This window comes from Artibeus jamaicensis, unplaced genomic scaffold, assembly GCF_021234435.1.
Source record: "Artibeus jamaicensis isolate MK-2021 breed Jamaican fruit bat unplaced genomic scaffold, CSHL_Jam_final scaffold_847, whole genome shotgun sequence".
Classification (NCBI taxonomy): domain Eukaryota; kingdom Metazoa; phylum Chordata; class Mammalia; order Chiroptera; family Phyllostomidae; genus Artibeus; species Artibeus jamaicensis.
The window spans coordinates 26,579,083-26,598,022 of NW_026522057.1; the positions used below are offsets into that span (position 1 = coordinate 26,579,083).

General features: G+C 48.5%; 1 protein-coding gene across 1 annotated transcript in view; it reads right to left on the reverse strand.

Moving 5' to 3' along the window:
• The window catches only part of SLC25A33 (solute carrier family 25 member 33), a 29,319-nt gene extending 11,423 nt beyond the window's left edge, over positions 1 to 17,896 (reverse strand). The window contains exons 1-2 of the mRNA XM_037165674.2: positions 17,636 to 17,896; positions 6,531 to 6,710 (exon numbers count right to left, since the gene is read on the reverse strand). Coding sequence (XP_037021569.1) covers positions 6,531 to 6,710; positions 17,636 to 17,688 — 233 coding nt within the window. The 5' untranslated portion in view covers positions 17,689 to 17,896. The remainder of the gene's footprint in view (positions 1 to 6,530; positions 6,711 to 17,635) is intronic.
• Positions 17,897 to 18,940: the final 1,044 nt, after the last annotated feature.

Below are 18,940 nucleotides of genomic sequence, written 5' to 3' on the forward strand. Positions count from 1 at the left end.
TTTCTGATTCAAAGTGACTATAAAAACCCCAACAGGCTGGTAGAGACTATCCTTCAGAGGCACTTTCCCACCCCGACATAACGGTTCTTCAGGTTGGTTCAACTCACTCTTTCCAACGGCGCAGTTTTCATGGTGTCCAAGAGGACTTCCGCTGCTAAGTTCTCTTGGACACCAGTATTCTCTTGGACACTCCCTAATTCAATCCCCTTTTTGTACTAAGGGTTCTCTTCACTGGGTAATCAGTACTTTCCAAGCTGACAGCATTCTTAGTTGGACACATTCAGAAATAATCACACTGTTTTAAAAAAAAGTGTATGTAATGTTTTACCTTCACTATGACGTTGAAGGTAAAATAAAAAGGTATCTTTCACTTTATGGAAAAGCTATCCCCGTACAACTAATTGTAAAGTGAATCCTGCCAATTCTGTTCCCATTTCTCCTGACGTTCCCCCGAGGGCATGCCCACTGACTTTTCAGACAGAGGGGAGGAGCACTGGGTTAAGTGAGAGAAGCCAGATGCAAGAGGCCGCAAACACATCTTACAACTTCATGTATATGAAAAGTCCAGGAGACAAATCTGTAGCTACAGAGAGTAGATTAGTGGTCGGGGGCCTAGCGCTGGGACTTGGGGGGGATGGGGAAGAAAAAACAGTTAACTGTCTGCTTTAAACGGGTAAGTTGTATGTGAATTTCAACTTTTTTTCTTTAAGATTTAAAAAAAAATTTTTTTTGGGGGGGGAAGGGAGCAGAAAGAGAGGGAGACAGAGAGAAAGAAACATTAAAGTGTGGTTGCCTCTTGCGCGCCCGCACTGGAGACCGGACTTGGTCCACAACCCGGGCATGTGCCCTGACCTGAAATCAAACTAGAGACCCCCTGGTTTGCAGGCCGGAGCTCAATCCACTGAGCTACGCTAACCAGGTCTGAATTTTATCTTAGTAAACTGTTAAAAAAGAAAGAGAAAGAAAAACATGGGGATGGCTGGGGTGGGAGCGGGAGTAGAAGGGGGAAAATGGAGACAACTGTACTTGAACTAAAAAGAAAAAAAAAAGAAGAAAAAAACCACCCCTAGGCCAGAAAAAAAAGAAAGGCTCACTGAAAAAGGTGAAGAGAGTGGAAGAGACCGGCAGAAACAGTGTTTACACAAAATTTGGATCTTGTGCTAAATGCATCACTTACAACAGGCAACTGGGAAAACTGGAGCAGGGACTGCAGGTGAGTGAGAAAGTGGTAAGTTTCTTGAGTTGGAAAACTGCCGAGGTTTTAAAGGAACACTGTTCCTGGGGAGTCAACGCTGCAGCACGGAGGGCGAGGGGGCGTAGCGGGTGCAGTCCGTTTAAAAAGCGGCCCAGGAGAGGCAGGAGCACACAGAGAACGAGGACAAAAGAGCAAACGTGGCCATGTGTCCACAGCGGTGACTCGAGGTGAAGAGTACGGGCAAGTTACACGTGCCATTCCTGGCGGTTTTCCTTCAGTTTCAGTTTTTTCAGAATAGAAAGTTCTTTCGAAAAAATAAGCTACCCACTCTAGGTTGTAAAAATACTGGACTCATGAGGACAGCCGAGCAGTCTCGGGGACAAGGCCAGGGGTAAAGACACTCCGGGGGCTTGTGCAGCCCGACATGCTGCACGGAGGCCCTGGAGTCCCAGGGGACTTCCCCATGGCCAAAACCAAGTCACCCGGCCCTTCACCAAGGCGTGAGCGTTTAGTTTTCAGCTTTAGATCCTGTACTCCTCCTCTTTCTTACCACAGGACAGTACTCTCCGGAAGCCAAGCTCCCTGAACGAAAACTTTCTTAACTGACACCTTGGAGTGACCTACACCTTTCAGTCTGTAAAAGATTTTCAAATGGTCAATATATTAAAAATGTCTGACGTCTAGACTTGCGTCTGTGGTTCCCGTAAACACACAGGAGCCGTCTAACTACAGCGAAGGGCTCTCCGGCTCCGGGAAGCCCTCGGCTTCTCATCTACAATGCAGCAGGGAACTCGCGTCCCCGAGTGACCCGGGCCACTGCGGAAAGGCTGTCTCCATAGTGACGCACACTAACAGCAGGCAAAAAGTCGGCTCTGTTACATAATTCAAACCTCCGACCCTGCTGCATGCGTACAAAACTTTTCTGGAACAATCAAGTTCCCGCTATAAATGGTACACTTCAGCCTCGAAAGAAAGCATGTTAGGATCCAGACTCGTTTTCCCACAGCCTTAGAAACTTCCATTTAGGAAAGAAATGCAGAAAGAAACTGGGGTCTTATTTGGAGCATTTCATCTTCACTGGTTTTAGATCACAATCCAAGATGAAGATCTCAGCTGAATACACTAGCTTCATTTATAAGATAGTGACCAGATCACTAATATATTACTTTTCAGATTAAAAAGGCACCTGAAGAAAAATTACCTGAGTAGTGTAAAGAACAGGAAGAACTCTGATGAAAGAAGAAAAAAAAGAAAAAAGCATAAGACTTTTTCAAGCAGATACCTGAAATGAATCGATACATTATTCCCATTTGGCAAATTTCACAGTGAGAGCCTTTTGAAGTAAGTACATTAAACATACAGAGGCTGAGACAAAAGCAAACACGGATCTGCATTTTGCAAAGCAAACTTCCTATAAACCAACTCCACTGTCTGAAGTCGTTTAAAGAGGCACTTCCTGAAAGAGGAAGACGAAGGAGCAGCCTGGGCGCCACCACCTCCTGGCCTGCTCAGGGACGGCTGCTGGGGGAACCTGAGAGACGTCCAGCAGCAACCGGGGTGGGGGGGTGGGGCGGGGGAGATGAGAGGCGGCTCCGACCAGCGTGGTGGTCCTGCACGACCCTAAAGGGCAACGCTGCACGTGCCGCCACCCTGTCTGCACGCGAGTCTGAGTGACAGACCACTCTCGGGACCCGTCAGCAGGAAGACAGGCGTGTCCCCTGAGGAGCGAGCACGCGCTCTGTGGAAGAGCACGGCGTGATGTGGCACTCCCCTTTCTGCCGTGGCTGCCGGGAAACCCAGGTGTAAATCTTACGTTTAAAAAGTACAGGACATGCACAGTATGGCGGTGGCCAATATGCCTTATTTACACAGTCGGTGTGTGTTAAACTCTTTATATGCAGTATCTTTCTGATGTGCCAAAACCATTCATTCATTCAATTTGTACTGAATGCTTGCGAGGTGACAGGAAGCATTCTCAGTGGTTGGGGACACCCTGAGTGACCAAAATAAATCCAAGTCCCTGACTCCGAGAAACCTCCTTTCTGGTGGGGGCAGGGAAAGAAAGTAAGTAACACAAACAAGCAAGCTGTCCTCTATGTTGGGTGGAAGTTAAGTGTTGGGTGGTAAAAATAAGACAGGAAGGAGGGATGGAGCACCAGGGGAGGCTGTTTTAAATACCATGGTCACTGCAAGGCCTCCCTGCAGAGGTGACAACCGGGAGCCAGTCATGCCGATAACATCCAGTCCCAGGGCCCTGAGTCGGGATGTGCCAATGTTCCTGACCTTTTAAAGGGACAGCTGAAGGGGTGCGGGAGGGGCTACCCAGAGAAGTGACAGGAGGGTGACAGCTGTGTGGAGACAGCGGGCTGCAGGGACAGGAGGCGAGGGTAGTCCCTGGAGGCATGTGAGCAAGGATCTTGGCTGGTAACAGACAAGGACAGGGAGGGGAGCAGGTCTTGGGCCAGACCAAGTGGGAGTTTGGGCAGTAACCCAGGGGGGGACCCGGTGGCTTCCATCAGGACAGCAGTGGAGAAGGGGTCACATGCAGTGTGTGCATCTGCAGAGTGGGCAGGAGCTGCTGGGAGCAGTGAGGCTGGGGAGCTCAGTTCTCTACAAGTGACACTTTGGATGCCCACCACATCCCCGAGAAGAGATGTTGCACAGGGCAGTTGGACGTCCCGTGTGGCTCCAAGAGAGGCTGGCTCTGGGCCCTGGGCTGTCAGGCTGCAGGACAGAAGAGAAGCCACAGTGAGCGGGCGGGTGTGGTCCCAGGAGACTGAGCTGGAGCCCTTGTCTCCAGCAGAGGCAACTCGGGAGTCTACTGCCTTAAAGTTTTTCTTTGAAAGAGGCAAATACATATTAAAAATGGCCTCAAGCCCTGGCTGGTATAGCTCAGTGGATTGAGCACGGGCCTGTGAACCAGAGGATTGCAGTTCGATTCCCAGTCAGGGCACATGCCTGGGTTGCAGGCAGGTTCCCTGCAGGCCAGTTCCCTGCAGGGGATGCACTAGAGGCAACCATACATTGATGTTTCTCTCCCTCTCTCCTTCCCCTCTAAAGATAAATAAATAAAATTTTAAAAAAATGGCTTCACTAAGTCATTTAACTCCAATTTGCGGTTCCTCTTTCATGCAGCAGGGGGACATCATGCCTGACTGCTAATCTTACCGGGTTGGCGTGAAAAACCAGTAACATAATACTACATAAAAGCAGCCATTTTTAAATTGGGAGCTATTAAATAGCAGCTGAGAATCTTAACAATGTACGTGTATCAAGCTGCAGAAATAAAGCTTTAATTAAAGAGTTCTTGGGCGACAAGTGTCATTTTTTTTTCTATTTTATTATTTATTTATCTTTAGAGGGGAAGTGGGGGAAGGAGAGAGGGAGAGAAACATCAATGTATGGTTGCCTTTTGTGCGTCCCCTGCTGGGAACTGGCCTGCAGGGAACCGGCCTGCAACCCAGGCATGTGCCCTGACTGGGAATCGAACCACGATCGTGTGGTTCGCAGGCCCGCGCTCAATCCACTGAGCTACACCAGCCAGGGCCAAGTGTCATTTTATACACACTTTTCTAACAACCCAGCATTTTAACGAGATTTTTACTAAAACTCCATTCTTTCTATTCTGACGTGAGCGCGGACTCGAGGGTTTTAACAAGCACGCGTGTGGAGGCGGCGTCTCACCACTGTGTGGCCGTGGCTGCTGTGGGCCCTGCTCCCGGTTTTAAACGACAGAGAGACTCTTTTTCTTTGACTTACATTTTAATAAACAATGATCCTAATTGGGGAAAAATACATGGAGGGAGATTTATTGGAGCTGGAGAGAGAGACACACACACCAGAGGTGGAGAGCACGCGACCGCTGTCAGCTGACCCACGGAGTCGGCTCACGGGAGTCCTCCACCTGCCTCCGCACTTCTGGGCAGCGGGGTCCCGGGCAGCGTGAACCCGCAGGCCCACCAGTCACGAGTTGTTCGGGAGGCATGGCAGGAGGAAGTCCGTCTCGGATATTAATAAAGTTGGCAAATTACCTGTCCATTTCATCATGTCCCAAGCACTTCATGTTCCTCTGAAGCAGGTGTCATCTGAGACACTGCCGCTGCCCAAGCACGTGAACAGGCCAACTGGGATGGGGACGTTTTCACAGCCACCTCTTCTGGAGGATGCAGGGCTGTCCCTCCTTCCTGAGATCAGAGCGGGCCTGACGTCTGTCTCCAGGGCCCACCCTGGACCTGCCGCCTCTGGGCCCGCGCTCCCCTCCGCAGGGTCCAGCCGCCTTTCTCTGGCGGGGCTTCTGATTCTCTCACTCAGGGCCTGGGCCTTAGCAGCTGCTCCTGAGCCCCGTTTTGCTCAATCAGCTTGGATGCACCCTCATTCACACGTTTGGCATGGGTGCCTTGTAGGCAAGCTTTACAAACAAAACGTACCCAAAAATAAATTCGGTGCTTTCCAACTCATCCCTATGTGACTGAACTCTGCCCAAAGGGCTAGGTACAGTGCTTCTTCAGACAGAGCATTTCCACTTTGCTGCATCTTTTTCTAACATTTCCCAGCTAAACTACCACACTGAGAAACAGCAGTGCCTTTCTTGAACCCACCCTCTCCCCGCACCGAGTTTCGGAGATGCGACCATCAGGTGTAGGTAAAGGCAACCAGTACTTCCTGAACACCCTCTAAAGCACAAGGGCCCAACGTGAAATTCAGACACCCCCATTCTGAATTTCTGATTTTGCCTTAAGCCTAGATGCCGATAAGTCAAATTCAACTCATGTTTAATCTACTCTGTAAGTGAATGAGACATTTTTACTGCAGTAAAAATAGTACATTAGGCAGGTAGCCTACGTATGAAACAAAAATATTAAAAACCATTTTATACTAAATATATATTGAAACTTCTCTATAAATGTAAAATTATTTCCAAATAAAAATTAAAACACTGAAACATTTTGTTTCCAGCTGACTCCCTCTTAAGATACTCAAAACCCTTCTCTTGTGAAGTTTGAAATTTTCAATGTCCTTCCACCACCCCGTCGTCTCCCGCTAGGCCTCCAAAGGTTCTGGGCAAGAGCGCGTCGTCTGCACGCGCATCTCTGATCCGTTCTGCTAGGTCTGCTTTCACCGGCCCTGGATGGCGGCCACACGCACACTGGGTGACCTGCTGCCAAGGGAGTGAGGCCGGAGTTCAAAGGTATTGGCACAGAAACCATATCGTTCAGTTTGGACAAACGCTGTGCAAACAGAACATCCTGTTTGATGGGCTTCATAAACATTCTGGATCGATGGGGGCGGGGAGTGGGGGGCTCTGGCAGGAGTCCAGAATGGGGACTGCACTTACTTCAGAACCTGTAAGAGTCCAGGTGTCACAGACGTCGGCCTCACCACTCCAGCTCCACTGATGGTCCCCAGATGGACCTGAGGGTAATAGACGGTGCGAAGAGCTAATCTCGAGGACTGCAGCCTCGTCTTAATGACTTCCAGGGGACACGTGAAAATAGCACCGACCGTGCCCCCGCACCTGCAGGGAGAGAGATCACAGCAGCATGAGAAAGGCCCGCCCTCCTCTGCACAAATGAAACATGAACTCTAACTGTTCTTTATTAGAAAAAGAGGACCTGTGTTCACTTCCTAATCAGAACCTACGGGGAAGTAAAAAAAAAAAACAAAACACCCAGTTGGAATCCCAGCAGCTAAAGAAATAACCATTGTTGACGTGTTAGCACAACCTTTAGGGCTTTTCACAAATGGCTTTTGAACCTCACTCCGCACCCTGGATCTGGACACTGTGGACGTCAGCGCACACACTCACGTAGTCTGTGCTGGCTGCGTGCTGCTCCTCTGTGTCGACGTGTGATATTTTTACCAACTTCTGACCGCCAGTCGGCCACGCCATTTCCAACTTCACTACCAGGTTGCAATGAGTAGTCCAGAAAACGCATCATTTCTCAGTCAAACAAAAGCTATTCAGATAATGCTACTACCTGAAAATCAATGTTTACTGCAACAGACATTTATTAAAATCTAATTAATTTGGACTCCACTAAAAATTAAACCAAAGCTTGCTTTTAATGACAAAAACATTATCCTCTGTGTTGTCATTAGCCATCCTGTCTTTCTGAGTCAGGGTTCCCCTTTATAATTTTTCATATGAAAATATTACCTGATTTAGAAACTTAAGTAACTTTCTTTGAGACAACTCTCCATCTTTTCTTAACAGAAATACCCATGAAACCAGGTGCTTGACGGGCTGGTGATAACTCAGTGTCTCGGACCACCGAACGCCATCCCACCCACCAGTGACACGGGCTCCACTCCTGGAAGCACGGCGGCCCAGGACCTGCGTGCGTCTCATCTCCGTATCCCCTGTATCCGCCATCAGAACTCCCGAGTCCACAAAGAGGATTTGCTAAGCAAAGGAATCGTTCAATTGAGGTTTCAAGGGGAGGGTCTTTTAAGGGACCCAAATGGTTGAAGACAGCACCTACTGCCTGCCTGCTATCCCAGGGGACTGCCCCAGGGGCACCTGGCACAACCGGTAGCTCACACAGCATCAGTATCTCTGACTGGGAGGAGCCACCGCAGGGGCAGGAAGGGCAGCCCCGGCACACACAGAACATAAGTCAGCTTCCCCCCACCAGACTCTAAGTCCCCGTGCAGTGCTTTCCGATCAGGGGCCTGCAGCTCCAGAGAGCGCAGCAAACCGTGATGACGCAGTGCCGGGAGCTGCTGGCTGCAACACTAGCGTTCCCACCACCGACTGCCTGCCTCAGGACAAGCATTGGATCCTCCAATGACCCTACCAGCAGGAACTGGTATTTAGCCTCAATCCGCCCTCCACCCCGAAAGGAATCTAAATGTCAGAAAAAGAGCAAGTATACAGATTCGGGAGGTGCAGGGAAGGAAAACAGGCATTTTGGGCTACTTAGGTAAACCTGCTTTAAAATCTGGATGGTATTACACCCTGAATTAAGCTCTACTGGGGGCCTAAGCCCATCAACCACAAAAGCAAGGCAAGGGATCTGTCAAATGGGGCGGGAGGCCCCGGCGTAGGACGCAGCCGGCATTTTCCCCACAGGCCGCCCAGGGACTGTGGGGAGGTATCACCTTTCCTTTGCAGACGGGGACCCTGGGTCTCAGTGAGGTTATACACTTTCTCCAAGGTGCAAAGCGGCTAAGTATCTAAACTGAAACCCAAATCCAGACTCTGGGCCGCAAAGCCTGTGTCTGCCCCACTGCACTCGGGTAAGCCCTCTGGGACAGCCATGGAGAGACGGGGGCTGCGGACAGGTCCGACGACACTGTCTTCACTCACACTCAAAATGGAAAACTGTTGATCAGATAAGCAGGACTTTAACACTGTAACATACCCTTTCGTACCAAGAAAAAACTGTGAGCTGGACCGAACGCTGTTCCGTATAACTGGCTCTAAAGCACCAGAATGTTGCTGAAGAAAACAGGCTTCAACGAGAGTGTTTAAAAACGAGGTAAAAGAATAACGTCCTACCATGTCTTTTCGCACAAAATAATTGCCCCTGAAACCCAGGAAATCAAACCAGCGACCCCCTGGTTCACGGGCTGGCACTCGACTACTGAGCCACACCAGCCAGGACCAAATAAAAGTATATTTTAGCCCTGGCTGGTGTGGCTCAGTGGATTGAGTACTGGCCTGTGAACCAATGGGTCGCTGGTTCAATTCCCAGTCAGGGCACACACCTGGGTTACAGGCCAGGTACCCAATGCGTGGAGTGTGTGAAAGGCAACCACACACTGATGCTTCTCTCCCTCTCTTTCTCCCTCCCTTCCCCTCTGCTTAAAAACAAACAAAATCTTTAAAAAATAATAAATCCTGAATTAAAAAAAAGCTTAAAACAGTGTATTTTAAAACACTGGAAAACTTATATGCTACAGAGTAAGACAAAGAAATAGCTGACATATATTTATGTTCGACAACAAGATTCCATTCCACTAAACTGCCCCGCCCCCCCCACAGTTTCTGGGTAAATTCTTTCATCAGAAAGTCAACAAACTCGAATATGACACAGGTCAACCACCTTTGCTTTGTCCCCAAGTCAGCTGCACCCTTATCTGGCCAACTGTCATCCAAATCTATACCCCTGATCAAAGGATGGCCTTCAGGACAGTGTGCCTACTTATTAACAAGGCAAACATCCCAGTATCAGTGAGTCAGTGGACTCTCTGAGGCCGGCAAGCCGAACTCACTCTTGTAGTCACTCCGTTACCTGCTGCACACTGAGCCCAGGTGGAAGCAGGCAGCGGTGGTGGGCAGGCCCCGCCCCGCCTTCCAGACCACCCACCTGGGGGGCACACTGAGGCACTGTCAACAGTGCCACTACTCAGAAGTCGGTGCTCCCTCACCTGCTAGGAAGGGACTCTTAGGTGAAAAAAACGCCCGCAGGATATTCTAAATCATTAAGCTGTGCTGGACATGCGTTCAATATAATACCCTTAATTAGAAGAAAACAAGTTCTGACACTAAACGGAAGTTCACAGCGGAAGATTCCAAAGAGTCCTCCTGAAACTTAAAACATTTCATAGCAGAATTTTAAACGGATCTTCCCACTCGACTTCTTTTCTTTCTTCATAAGCCAATACGTACAAAATACTCATCAGTCTGGGAAGACAAATGAATCAAAATACTAGCCTTGGCCAGGAGGCTCAGCTGGTCAGAGCATCGGCCCCTACGTCAAAAGGTTGCCCCGGTCGGGGTGCATGTGGGTGTCCACCAACCGATGTTTCCCCCTCTCTAAAATCAATAAACATACTGGGGAAAAAAAAGAAACACAAAAAAGACTGGCTTTTCAAATTTTTCTAAAAATAATTCATCATGTTGGGTCCAGAGCACTTAAGAATACAACAAATTCCATTCTTTGTATAAGAGTTCCTATTAAGTCCTAATTATTTGATATGAAGAAACCCTTCCAGGTCAGCCTGGGTCGGAGGAAGCCCCATCCACGGCGACTCAGCAACAGTTCAACAGTTACGCCCAGGACCATGCCGGGGTCTCCGGACCGAGAGGGCAGAGGCCTCAGCCCGGTGGGCCGCCCTCCCCACCACTGCTTCTCCGAGGTGCTCTGCCGAGTACCCCTTCCCAGCTGTGAGTCTCAGGCGGGTTCCGCGACTTCTAGCTGGTAACTTTCAGCTTTTTAAGTTCAGTCCCATCTACAACCTCCATCCCAAATCTGACTCAAGACCACGGCCAGCTAGACAAGGGGCTTGAGGAGACATAGTCTACTCTTTCGCCTCTTCTGTCCCGCTGTGAGGGTGCCCGGGCACGAGGACAGAAGTGAGTGGTCTCTGCCAGTGGTCTCGGTCTTGCTGTGACTGTGTCGGTGGCCGCAGCCAATGTTACAATTTCACTAAAATGGTGTGTGACCTCACCAGGTGCCCCAGCACTGGGAACCCCCAGGCCGGTCCCACCGGGAGTCCCTCTGCCAATTTCTTTCGGCTTTACTGGGTCTGGGAACCCTGCGAACATCACTCGGTACCTTTCCTTCCTCTGGTCCTCATGCTCCCCAACACCAAGCCAATGGGCCTCACCAGTGTCCTTCCATGCCCGCTATGAGGCAACCAGACTGCCACTAGGTAGGAAGTCCCCCCTGCGTTGGTTGATGCAAGAGCCCCTACCTGCAGGGAGCCTCTGGCCACGGCCACAGAGCGGGTGACCAATCTCTCAGCCTTACCAGCTCCTTCTATGCACGGAGTCCACACTACTAGGGGCTGGGGACAGGAAAAGGAGAGAGTGACAGGAAAAGCCTCTCTCAACACTCCACATGTCAGTGTTGACAACTATAACCTTCCTGCTCGGCGTATGCAGTCTGGGGTCGAATGGTTGGTGGCAGCCGGACTTTGTCCCCTTTCCACGACTTAGCACAGGCTCCTTTGGGCTCGGCTCCGGCCCTGGCAGCCAGTGCTCAGCCAACAGGAAAAGTCACATTCAACGCCCAGTGACACGGTGACAGTGTTGGCCTCAGGAGACAGACTAAATTCTGATGAGCTACCAATGTTCTAGAACACTCACGTCCAAAGTGGGGGACACAGTTTAAGAGGGGTGCAGAATGATCCACAGACATTTGGGAGGAAAACCGCACAGAAATACATTCTCATTATATCAATCTTTATAACCTTCACCATTTTATTTCTATTTTGTGTACACATTTCCTAGTATAAGGTTGACAGAGTAAATATAAATACACATGGGGACAGGGAAAAACATTTTATTTACGGGGCTATGTGACCAGCGTCTGAAGACCACTATTCTAGACCAGTGGTTCTCAACCCGGACAATTCTGCCTGCTCCCTGGGCCATTTGGCAACGTCTGCAGGCAGTTCTGGCTGTTGACATCAGGGAGTGGGTATAGCGTCTAGTGGGTAGTGGGGAGGCTTCTAAGCACCCTACAATTCACAGGACAGCCCTGCCCCACGCCGAGCAGACTCATCTGGCCGAGGCTGAGAAACCCTGTTCTGGAGCCATGAAACGGACAGTGTATTTGAAGGCAGTGCAACAAATGTGGAGGCCGCTACTGCCTGTTTTCCCAGCATCCATCCCCTCTTCCTGTTGTAACAAGATCCCAGATTTCTTAAGCCATATAGTTTGAATGGGACTGAACCCATTTCTAGGTTTAGCCCCAAATCAGCAGTGGGCATGCAACTGAGCCCAAGCAGCGTATGGCTGGGAGCACCGACTGGCTTAGAGGTGGGTGCGTGTCCAGGTTGGGCCAGAGTGAAGCTCCAGATTGTCCAACGGTGGACAAACACTGGGAGCTGCTGTAAGCCACGCTGTGTGCGTGCAGGGACCGACGAGAGAATCAAGCAGGTATTTCTAGAAGGCGGAGCAGTCCTCTGCTCACACACAGACACTGCTGAACCATTCAGGTAAGTCCTGACTGCAGCCTGGCTTTCTCTGGAATTCCGGTGTACCTGCCAAGAATCAAGCAAGGTGGAAGTTTTTTCCACCTAAGTTTTTTCTTATTCAGAACTGAAAGCCTCCTGAGTGAGTCCAGTCCAAAAAACCGTACATCCAGGCTTTTCAAGAAACACTTCAAGGGTTTTACTCTTATCAATAATCCTCTAAAAGGCAGTTTCTAACAGCTCTTTGGAAACACCGTGGATGCCCAATTAATTCGCCCTCAGGTAACATGCTCTGGTCACTGCCGGCAAGTCCAGAGCAGGTGCAATGGGCGGTTCCATCAGCAGCACCAGCCGTGGTGTTTGAACTCGGGCAGGGAGGCCATCAGGGGCAGCCCCCGCAGCCGGCTCCTCCCTGACTCCTTGCCTGACTTTCTGAAAAATCTATGACCTTGACTTGTGGGTGCCCTTTCCCTCTTTTTCTACTTGTTTCTTTTTCTATAATAACATCTGTCCTCCCATTCTCTGCCTTAAGTCTTCTCACCTGGAACTGAAGTCCTGTGTTTATTACCTATTTATTTAACCGTTGATCTTTCTACCCACAGAGGCCTGGCTTGATTTTTCCCCTGTGGATTAGGCTCCTCTCCTCCAGTTTACAGCAGAACAAAGCTATATACATGTATACACACACACACACACACACACACACACACACACACACACGTGTGTATATAGAGTTTTTGTTGTTTTACTTTGGAGTTTCTCAGCTAGATTTCCTTTTTTCTCTGTTTTTAACATGTCTTGGTTTTTTACCTTTATTTTACTTTGGAGTTTCTCAGCTAGATTTCCTTTTTTCTCTCTGTTTTTAACATGTCTTGGTTTTTTACCTTTACAATTTTTTAAAATTATTTTATTGATTATCCTATATAATTTTTAAAAACTGAATTTATTGGGGTGACATTGGTTAATAAATCATATAGGTTTCAGGTATACATTTCTATCATATATCACCTGTATATTGTATGGTGTGTTCACTATCCCAATGTGGGTTTTTTTTAAAAATTGGTTTGAGAGTGAAAGAGAGACAGACAGACAGACAGACAGAGAACACTGATGTGCTGTTCCACTTATTCATGCATTCAGTGGTTGTTTCTTGTATGTGCCCTGACTGGGGATCGAACCCACAATCTGGGAGTATCGGGATGATGGTCTAACCAACTGAGCTATAAAAATTTTAAATCATGCATACAAATTTTTACCTTTTAACCCTGAGTTTCAAGTAACAAATATCATTTTTAACTCGATGTTTTCAACAAGAACCTCTGTTTCCTACAAATATGCTGCTCATTTTAGGCACGGCAGCCAAGGCCAGTGAGCTCCTTGCAACATCGCCACCGACACAGGGTCCTGCTGGCCCCCCGCCCCGGGTCTCGGCGGCTTTTCCGTAGTGTCCCCTTCCGTCCGCCAGCTCTGCACTCACACCCATACCTCTCTCTCTACATGCAGTTTTCCTGCATAAGGTTTAGAAGATTTTGATTATGCAAATTCTGCATTCCCTCAAAGAAAAAGGCACACTTTTTGATGCAACTAATTATCCTTTAAATGCTACTTCTTTTATCTTATTTAGAAAGAACATTTTAAATAGCACTGGGAATACATTAAAAACACTGTAATACTTTCTGATCCTGAAGAGAATCAGTATCTTTCATAAATACACAAATCCAAAATGTTACCCTATGCCAATACAGTTTCAGCAAATCTTAGCATAGACTTATGCTCATAATTCACAAATAATTGAAGTACCGCTGCTCTTAATTCGGGACAATCAACAAGCCACGTCAATCTACACTTCCGAGCATGACGCACAACACCCTTTGTTCACTTAGGTGACCACTGAACAGGCATCGGTCGGTTCAGCCTCTGCAGCAGGTGGGGCCCTGAACTTGGGACGTACCACTGAAGAGAACAGACAGGGCTGCTAGCCTCACGAAGCTTAGATTCTAGCAGGAATCTTTTATCCAAACACCACACAGTTTTTAAAAGTGTTTGTTATATATATGACATACACTGGATGAAATTTATAGTCTTGGTATACTAACATAAGCCATATAAAAATATGACATGTACCTTGTATTTGTCTCATCAAAATTTCCTCAAGCATTTGAAATGTCTTGCATCTTCCCTGCATTGCCCCCTAGCAACTATATTAACATGTATCTGACACCTCGAAAGTAACCATTAGCTAATACAGATTAACCCTGCAGAGAAAAATGCAGTGCAGGGGCACACCAGGTGACAGATGTCCGTGGTAGGGGCGGAGGGAAACTGGATTTTGAAAATATCTTGGATTATATATATTTAAAACCTTAAAGACATACCACATTCCCACTAAGATAGATATTAAGGACTATATAAGTACATTTGATGATAAAAGAAAAAATCATGTCATAAAAATGAGACCGGAAGCATATAATCCAGGCCACTAAACTCTACATGTAATGACAGCTTAGTCTATTTCAGGGGCTGAGCTCCTCCCCTAAATCGTACCCTGCGATGCCACTTGCTTGCTCAGCAGGGGAAGGATGTTACTAAGGCTGCATAGACAACCAGAGTCCCCAGGTAGCTGGGCAGGTAAATTGAAGGGATTTTTCTCAACAGACATACGGCCTAGACACAGAAGGGCCCCTTCTGCAGAGGAGCCGCTTTAGACAGCAGAGAAGGAATGGTAGGTTTCGCTGCGGGGTAGCGATAAAACCAGTGTGAGCACACCCTGTGTTTGGACACTGCTACCCAGGTGTTCGGACAGGAGGAAAGAAAGCCGGAAGCAGCAAAATTCCTAAAAATACTGCAAGTCAACATCAAATGAATGTGGCTCACTCACGCAGAAGTCGCCAGCCCTAAAAGACAGTTTATGAACATGGTGGTAGGTACCAGACGCCTTAAAGATGTGTTTTAACTCAGCAGTTGTACTTCTGATGGTTTATCCAAAGGAAATAATTACAGAACTACACACATCACACACAAGGATGCCCAGTCGTTTACACTGGCTAAAACTAGCAACGCCATCAAAGTAAGTAGCCCTGTCTGTCTAAGCATCCTCACTGACCCCCAGGCCTGGGCTTGGGAACTGCCCCCCTCACTGTAACTGCTGCAGGGCGAGGCTCCATTAGAGAGATCACCGCCCACCCTGCTGTCATTAAAATGCAGTACTGCACTAGGAAGAAAGCAATTTTTAAAATAGGAGCCTACTTTAAAATTAACTACAGAATTACATTCGGTACACTTTCTCGTCCACTGAAGCTTTTTCTAAAGTGCTCATTTCTAGGTGTTGGTTTGTGGGTGGTTTTTCTTTCGGTTCTCTGCTTTCTTAAAGGGAAACACTGTATTAAAAAGATGATTTGCAGCTTAACGTGGGAGTATTTTCATCTTTGCAAAGAACCCACGAAACAGTCTTTTTAAAAAGTAATTAAATCTGAAAGACCACTGAGTTGTTTCAAGTGTAATTCTTATTTTCTAGGACCTAAAATTAATTTTTAACCACTTATAAGCCTGCTACCTAATACAATATTTATTCAATGTCATTAATTAGTGATAGCATTAAACTTGGTAGATGTTCATTTCTAATGGCTAGTCAATAAGCAGGAGAAATGTGACATTTAAAAAGTGAGGGCTGACCTGTTTTCAAAGGAAGGGAACTTAGTTTTTTGGAAAGATGCCAGCTGGCCAACACAGAAACTGGTTACTTAGAACAAAGCGGCACGTCACCCACTGGACCAGGCGGAAGCACTAGGGTGATGGATTTTTAACTGTATGACATACCCATTCAATACTCAGCTCCTATAATGTTCTTCCACCCAAAAAGTGCCATTGCTATACTCTAGGTTAGTGGGAAGGAATGAAAATCCATTCAGTTACCAAGTTCGGCAGGTTTACTCTCTTTCTTCAACATCTCCTAGTGATCCTGAAATGCTAATGCTACTGAAGGAGCTGAAACCTGTTCGATTCAGGGCTTCGGGCACTACCCTAATGAACTCTCTACAGTTTAATCAGTCCAGGGGAGATGTGCCGGCCGCGGCGGTTTTCTTCCACCATGAGGCTCCCAGAGGAGAACCAGCAGCCAGAGGGCACTGTGAAGGGCGCACAGGCAGATTTGTCCAGACAAGGCAATCCATTACGCAGCAAGCCTCGCAAAGCTGCACCAAGCCAGTAAGTCTCTCAGGGTGAAATACAAAGAACTCTTTAAAAGACCACATGACTAACAACAATAAATCAAAATCCCTGAGGATAACATCATTAGGAAAAAAAATATCCTTTTTGGCTGGAAAAATGACTTTAATAATATGGCGAACTTGTTGAAAATTTTCCAGAATGACAAATTAATTCACCGTCATAATTTAGGAACTGCCCCCCCACCCGAAGTTGAAACATCAATGGGGAAATGAAGTGAAAGAATGAGAGGGAACGAACGACAGGGAAGAGACGAATGAGAACTACTTATTTATGAACAAACACCATTCTTTTGGTTGAAAAAACAAAGAAACTGCCAGAGTTCCCACAATAAGTACATAGTGCTCAGAACCCTTTTACCATATTTTCACAGCTAAGTTTTCAACAGTTACTCGTTTGTAACATAAACATATCTAGGCGGCAGTCTAAGCTGCAACTAAAATACTCAAGTCAAGGTGACAATCCAGAATAAGTGCAGTTTTATGCAGACTGCCTTACAATTAAAAACCTGCCGTGCCAGGCCTGTGAGGTCCTCAAATAAGACTCTGAACATCTGGAAGACTCCAAAAGGACCCAAAGTCACAAGATGTATTAAAAGAAAAAACATGACTAATACTAAAAAAAAAAATTTAAAGTGTGTTTTCTGAAGAAACAAAGCAGCTCTCTTCCTGAACCCCTTTATCACCCAACCTCCATAAAAATGCGTTGCCTCCATTACAAATATCAGAAGCGTGATGATCAAACGAACGCAGCTCTCAAAACACAAAACCTCTCACTTTGGACGCGTCTACCAGCAGGAAAGAAGCAGTTCCACACGCCTTCCTGACCTTGCTTTCTGCCGGGGTCCCCCAATAGCTCTCCCACGGGCTGCGGGCCAGCACCGCGGTTCGCCAGCACTTCCCAGACCACAGCCGACAGAACTGTCTGAACTCCGCCCTGCGCTACCCTGGGGACCTCCTGGGCCAACCTGAGCATCGGTCAGACTGCCCAGGCCCCGGGACTGCAAGGGAAGCGCAGCCAGGGCGGCCAGCAGGGAGGACGCAGGGCAGCCCAGTCACAACGGCCAGGCAGGACCGCCCCCGAGTGACCCTCGGCACACTAGCCTGTAATTGTTTAAAACAAGTAAAGGCTGTGGAGACGCTGCGGGGAGGGGTGTGGGCGTGGGAGCGCAGCAGGTCCGGGGTACCACCACCCTTGGAGGATGTGAATTTGGGAGGGGAAAAGGCCGGCGCCTCCGGGCCCTTATCACCGCCCCGACATCCGGACTTCCTTCTCTGGGCGCCGGCGCTTCTGTCGGGGAAGGGAAGGGAATCAGCCCAGAGAGAGGCGGAGTCGGGCCGAGATGCTCACCCGCCGGCGAAGAGGTGAAGCAGCGTGTTTTCCTGCTGAGCGCCCGTCGCCATGGCCGCGCCGGTGCCGCTGGCACGAGGCAGGTGGAAGGATACCCGAGGAGGCCCGCTCCGCTAGTGCCGCTGCTCTCAGGCGTCCGCCGGCGCCGCCGCCATGCACGCGCGCCCCCACGACCGCTTCCCTCGGCCCGCGCCCTCCCTCCGCCGCGCAGCCCCGGGCCACTAGCCGGCCTCTGCGGCTCAAGCCCGGCGTCCAGTGGGACCACACCGCGCGGCCATCACGTGGCGGGGGCCGGGCCGTGACGTCACGCGGCGGCGCGCGCTGGGGGCGGGGAACGGCGGGGGTGTGAGCCCCCATCTGAGCGCCCATTGGCGAACGACTGGACGTGGGCGGTGCGAGTGCACAGCCCGGGGCGGGGTTTCCGCTCGGAGCACAAGACTGGGCGGGGCCAGCCTGGGCCCAGGCTGCTGGTTGGAGGATCTGCCCTAGCAGTGTGCTCCCTCCTTGCTCGCAGACTGAGACCTTGGGATTGGCCAAGTCTGGAGAGCCCCTGGCCCTTTTACTTTCTTAGTTTATTTTTTACTTTATTTGTGATACTTACGATGTGTAAAAAGGTATATCAATTACATATGATATCTCACCACCCAGTTTAGGGAAAAAACACAATCAAAAGAGCCTAAAACTCCCAGTGTACCCCCAGTATCATTTTGCATATATTTTATTTTTCTAGAAATAGTAGTATATGCTGCAATACGCTTTTTCGTCTACCTTTTCTGATCACCTCCAGTCAAGACTACTGAGCTCCAAGCTTCTACATCCAAGCTGCTTCTCTCTACTTGTATTCGCTTGGGTCACTGTCAAACTCAGCCTGGCATCTTCTTACCTCCAGGTCTTGATACCAGGGCTTCCCTGGCTACCCTTGGAGCATACCTACCACATGACTCTGTTTCATTTCCTCATATGGGTTTCTGCAGTTACTTTGTTGATCGATTTGTTTAAGATGTCCTCCTGCTTCAGAATTGCGGGGACCCTGTTTCATTTGCTCATGGTTTTTCCTGACAAGGTATCTACAGCTAGTAATGCCCAAGAAATGAATGAGTGAATAAATGTCCCTAACTTAACTCATCGTTTTAGTCTTTCCCTGCCCCAAACCTGTCTGCCTCTTTTATTTCCTGTCCTAGAAATATGATGACACCACCATCTGCACAGTCACCAGTGCCAGAGACTTCCCTGTTACCTCAAATTCCTCTCTCTCCCTCTCTCCTTCTCTCGTCTTTTTGGCTCTCCCCACCGCACCCCTCAGCA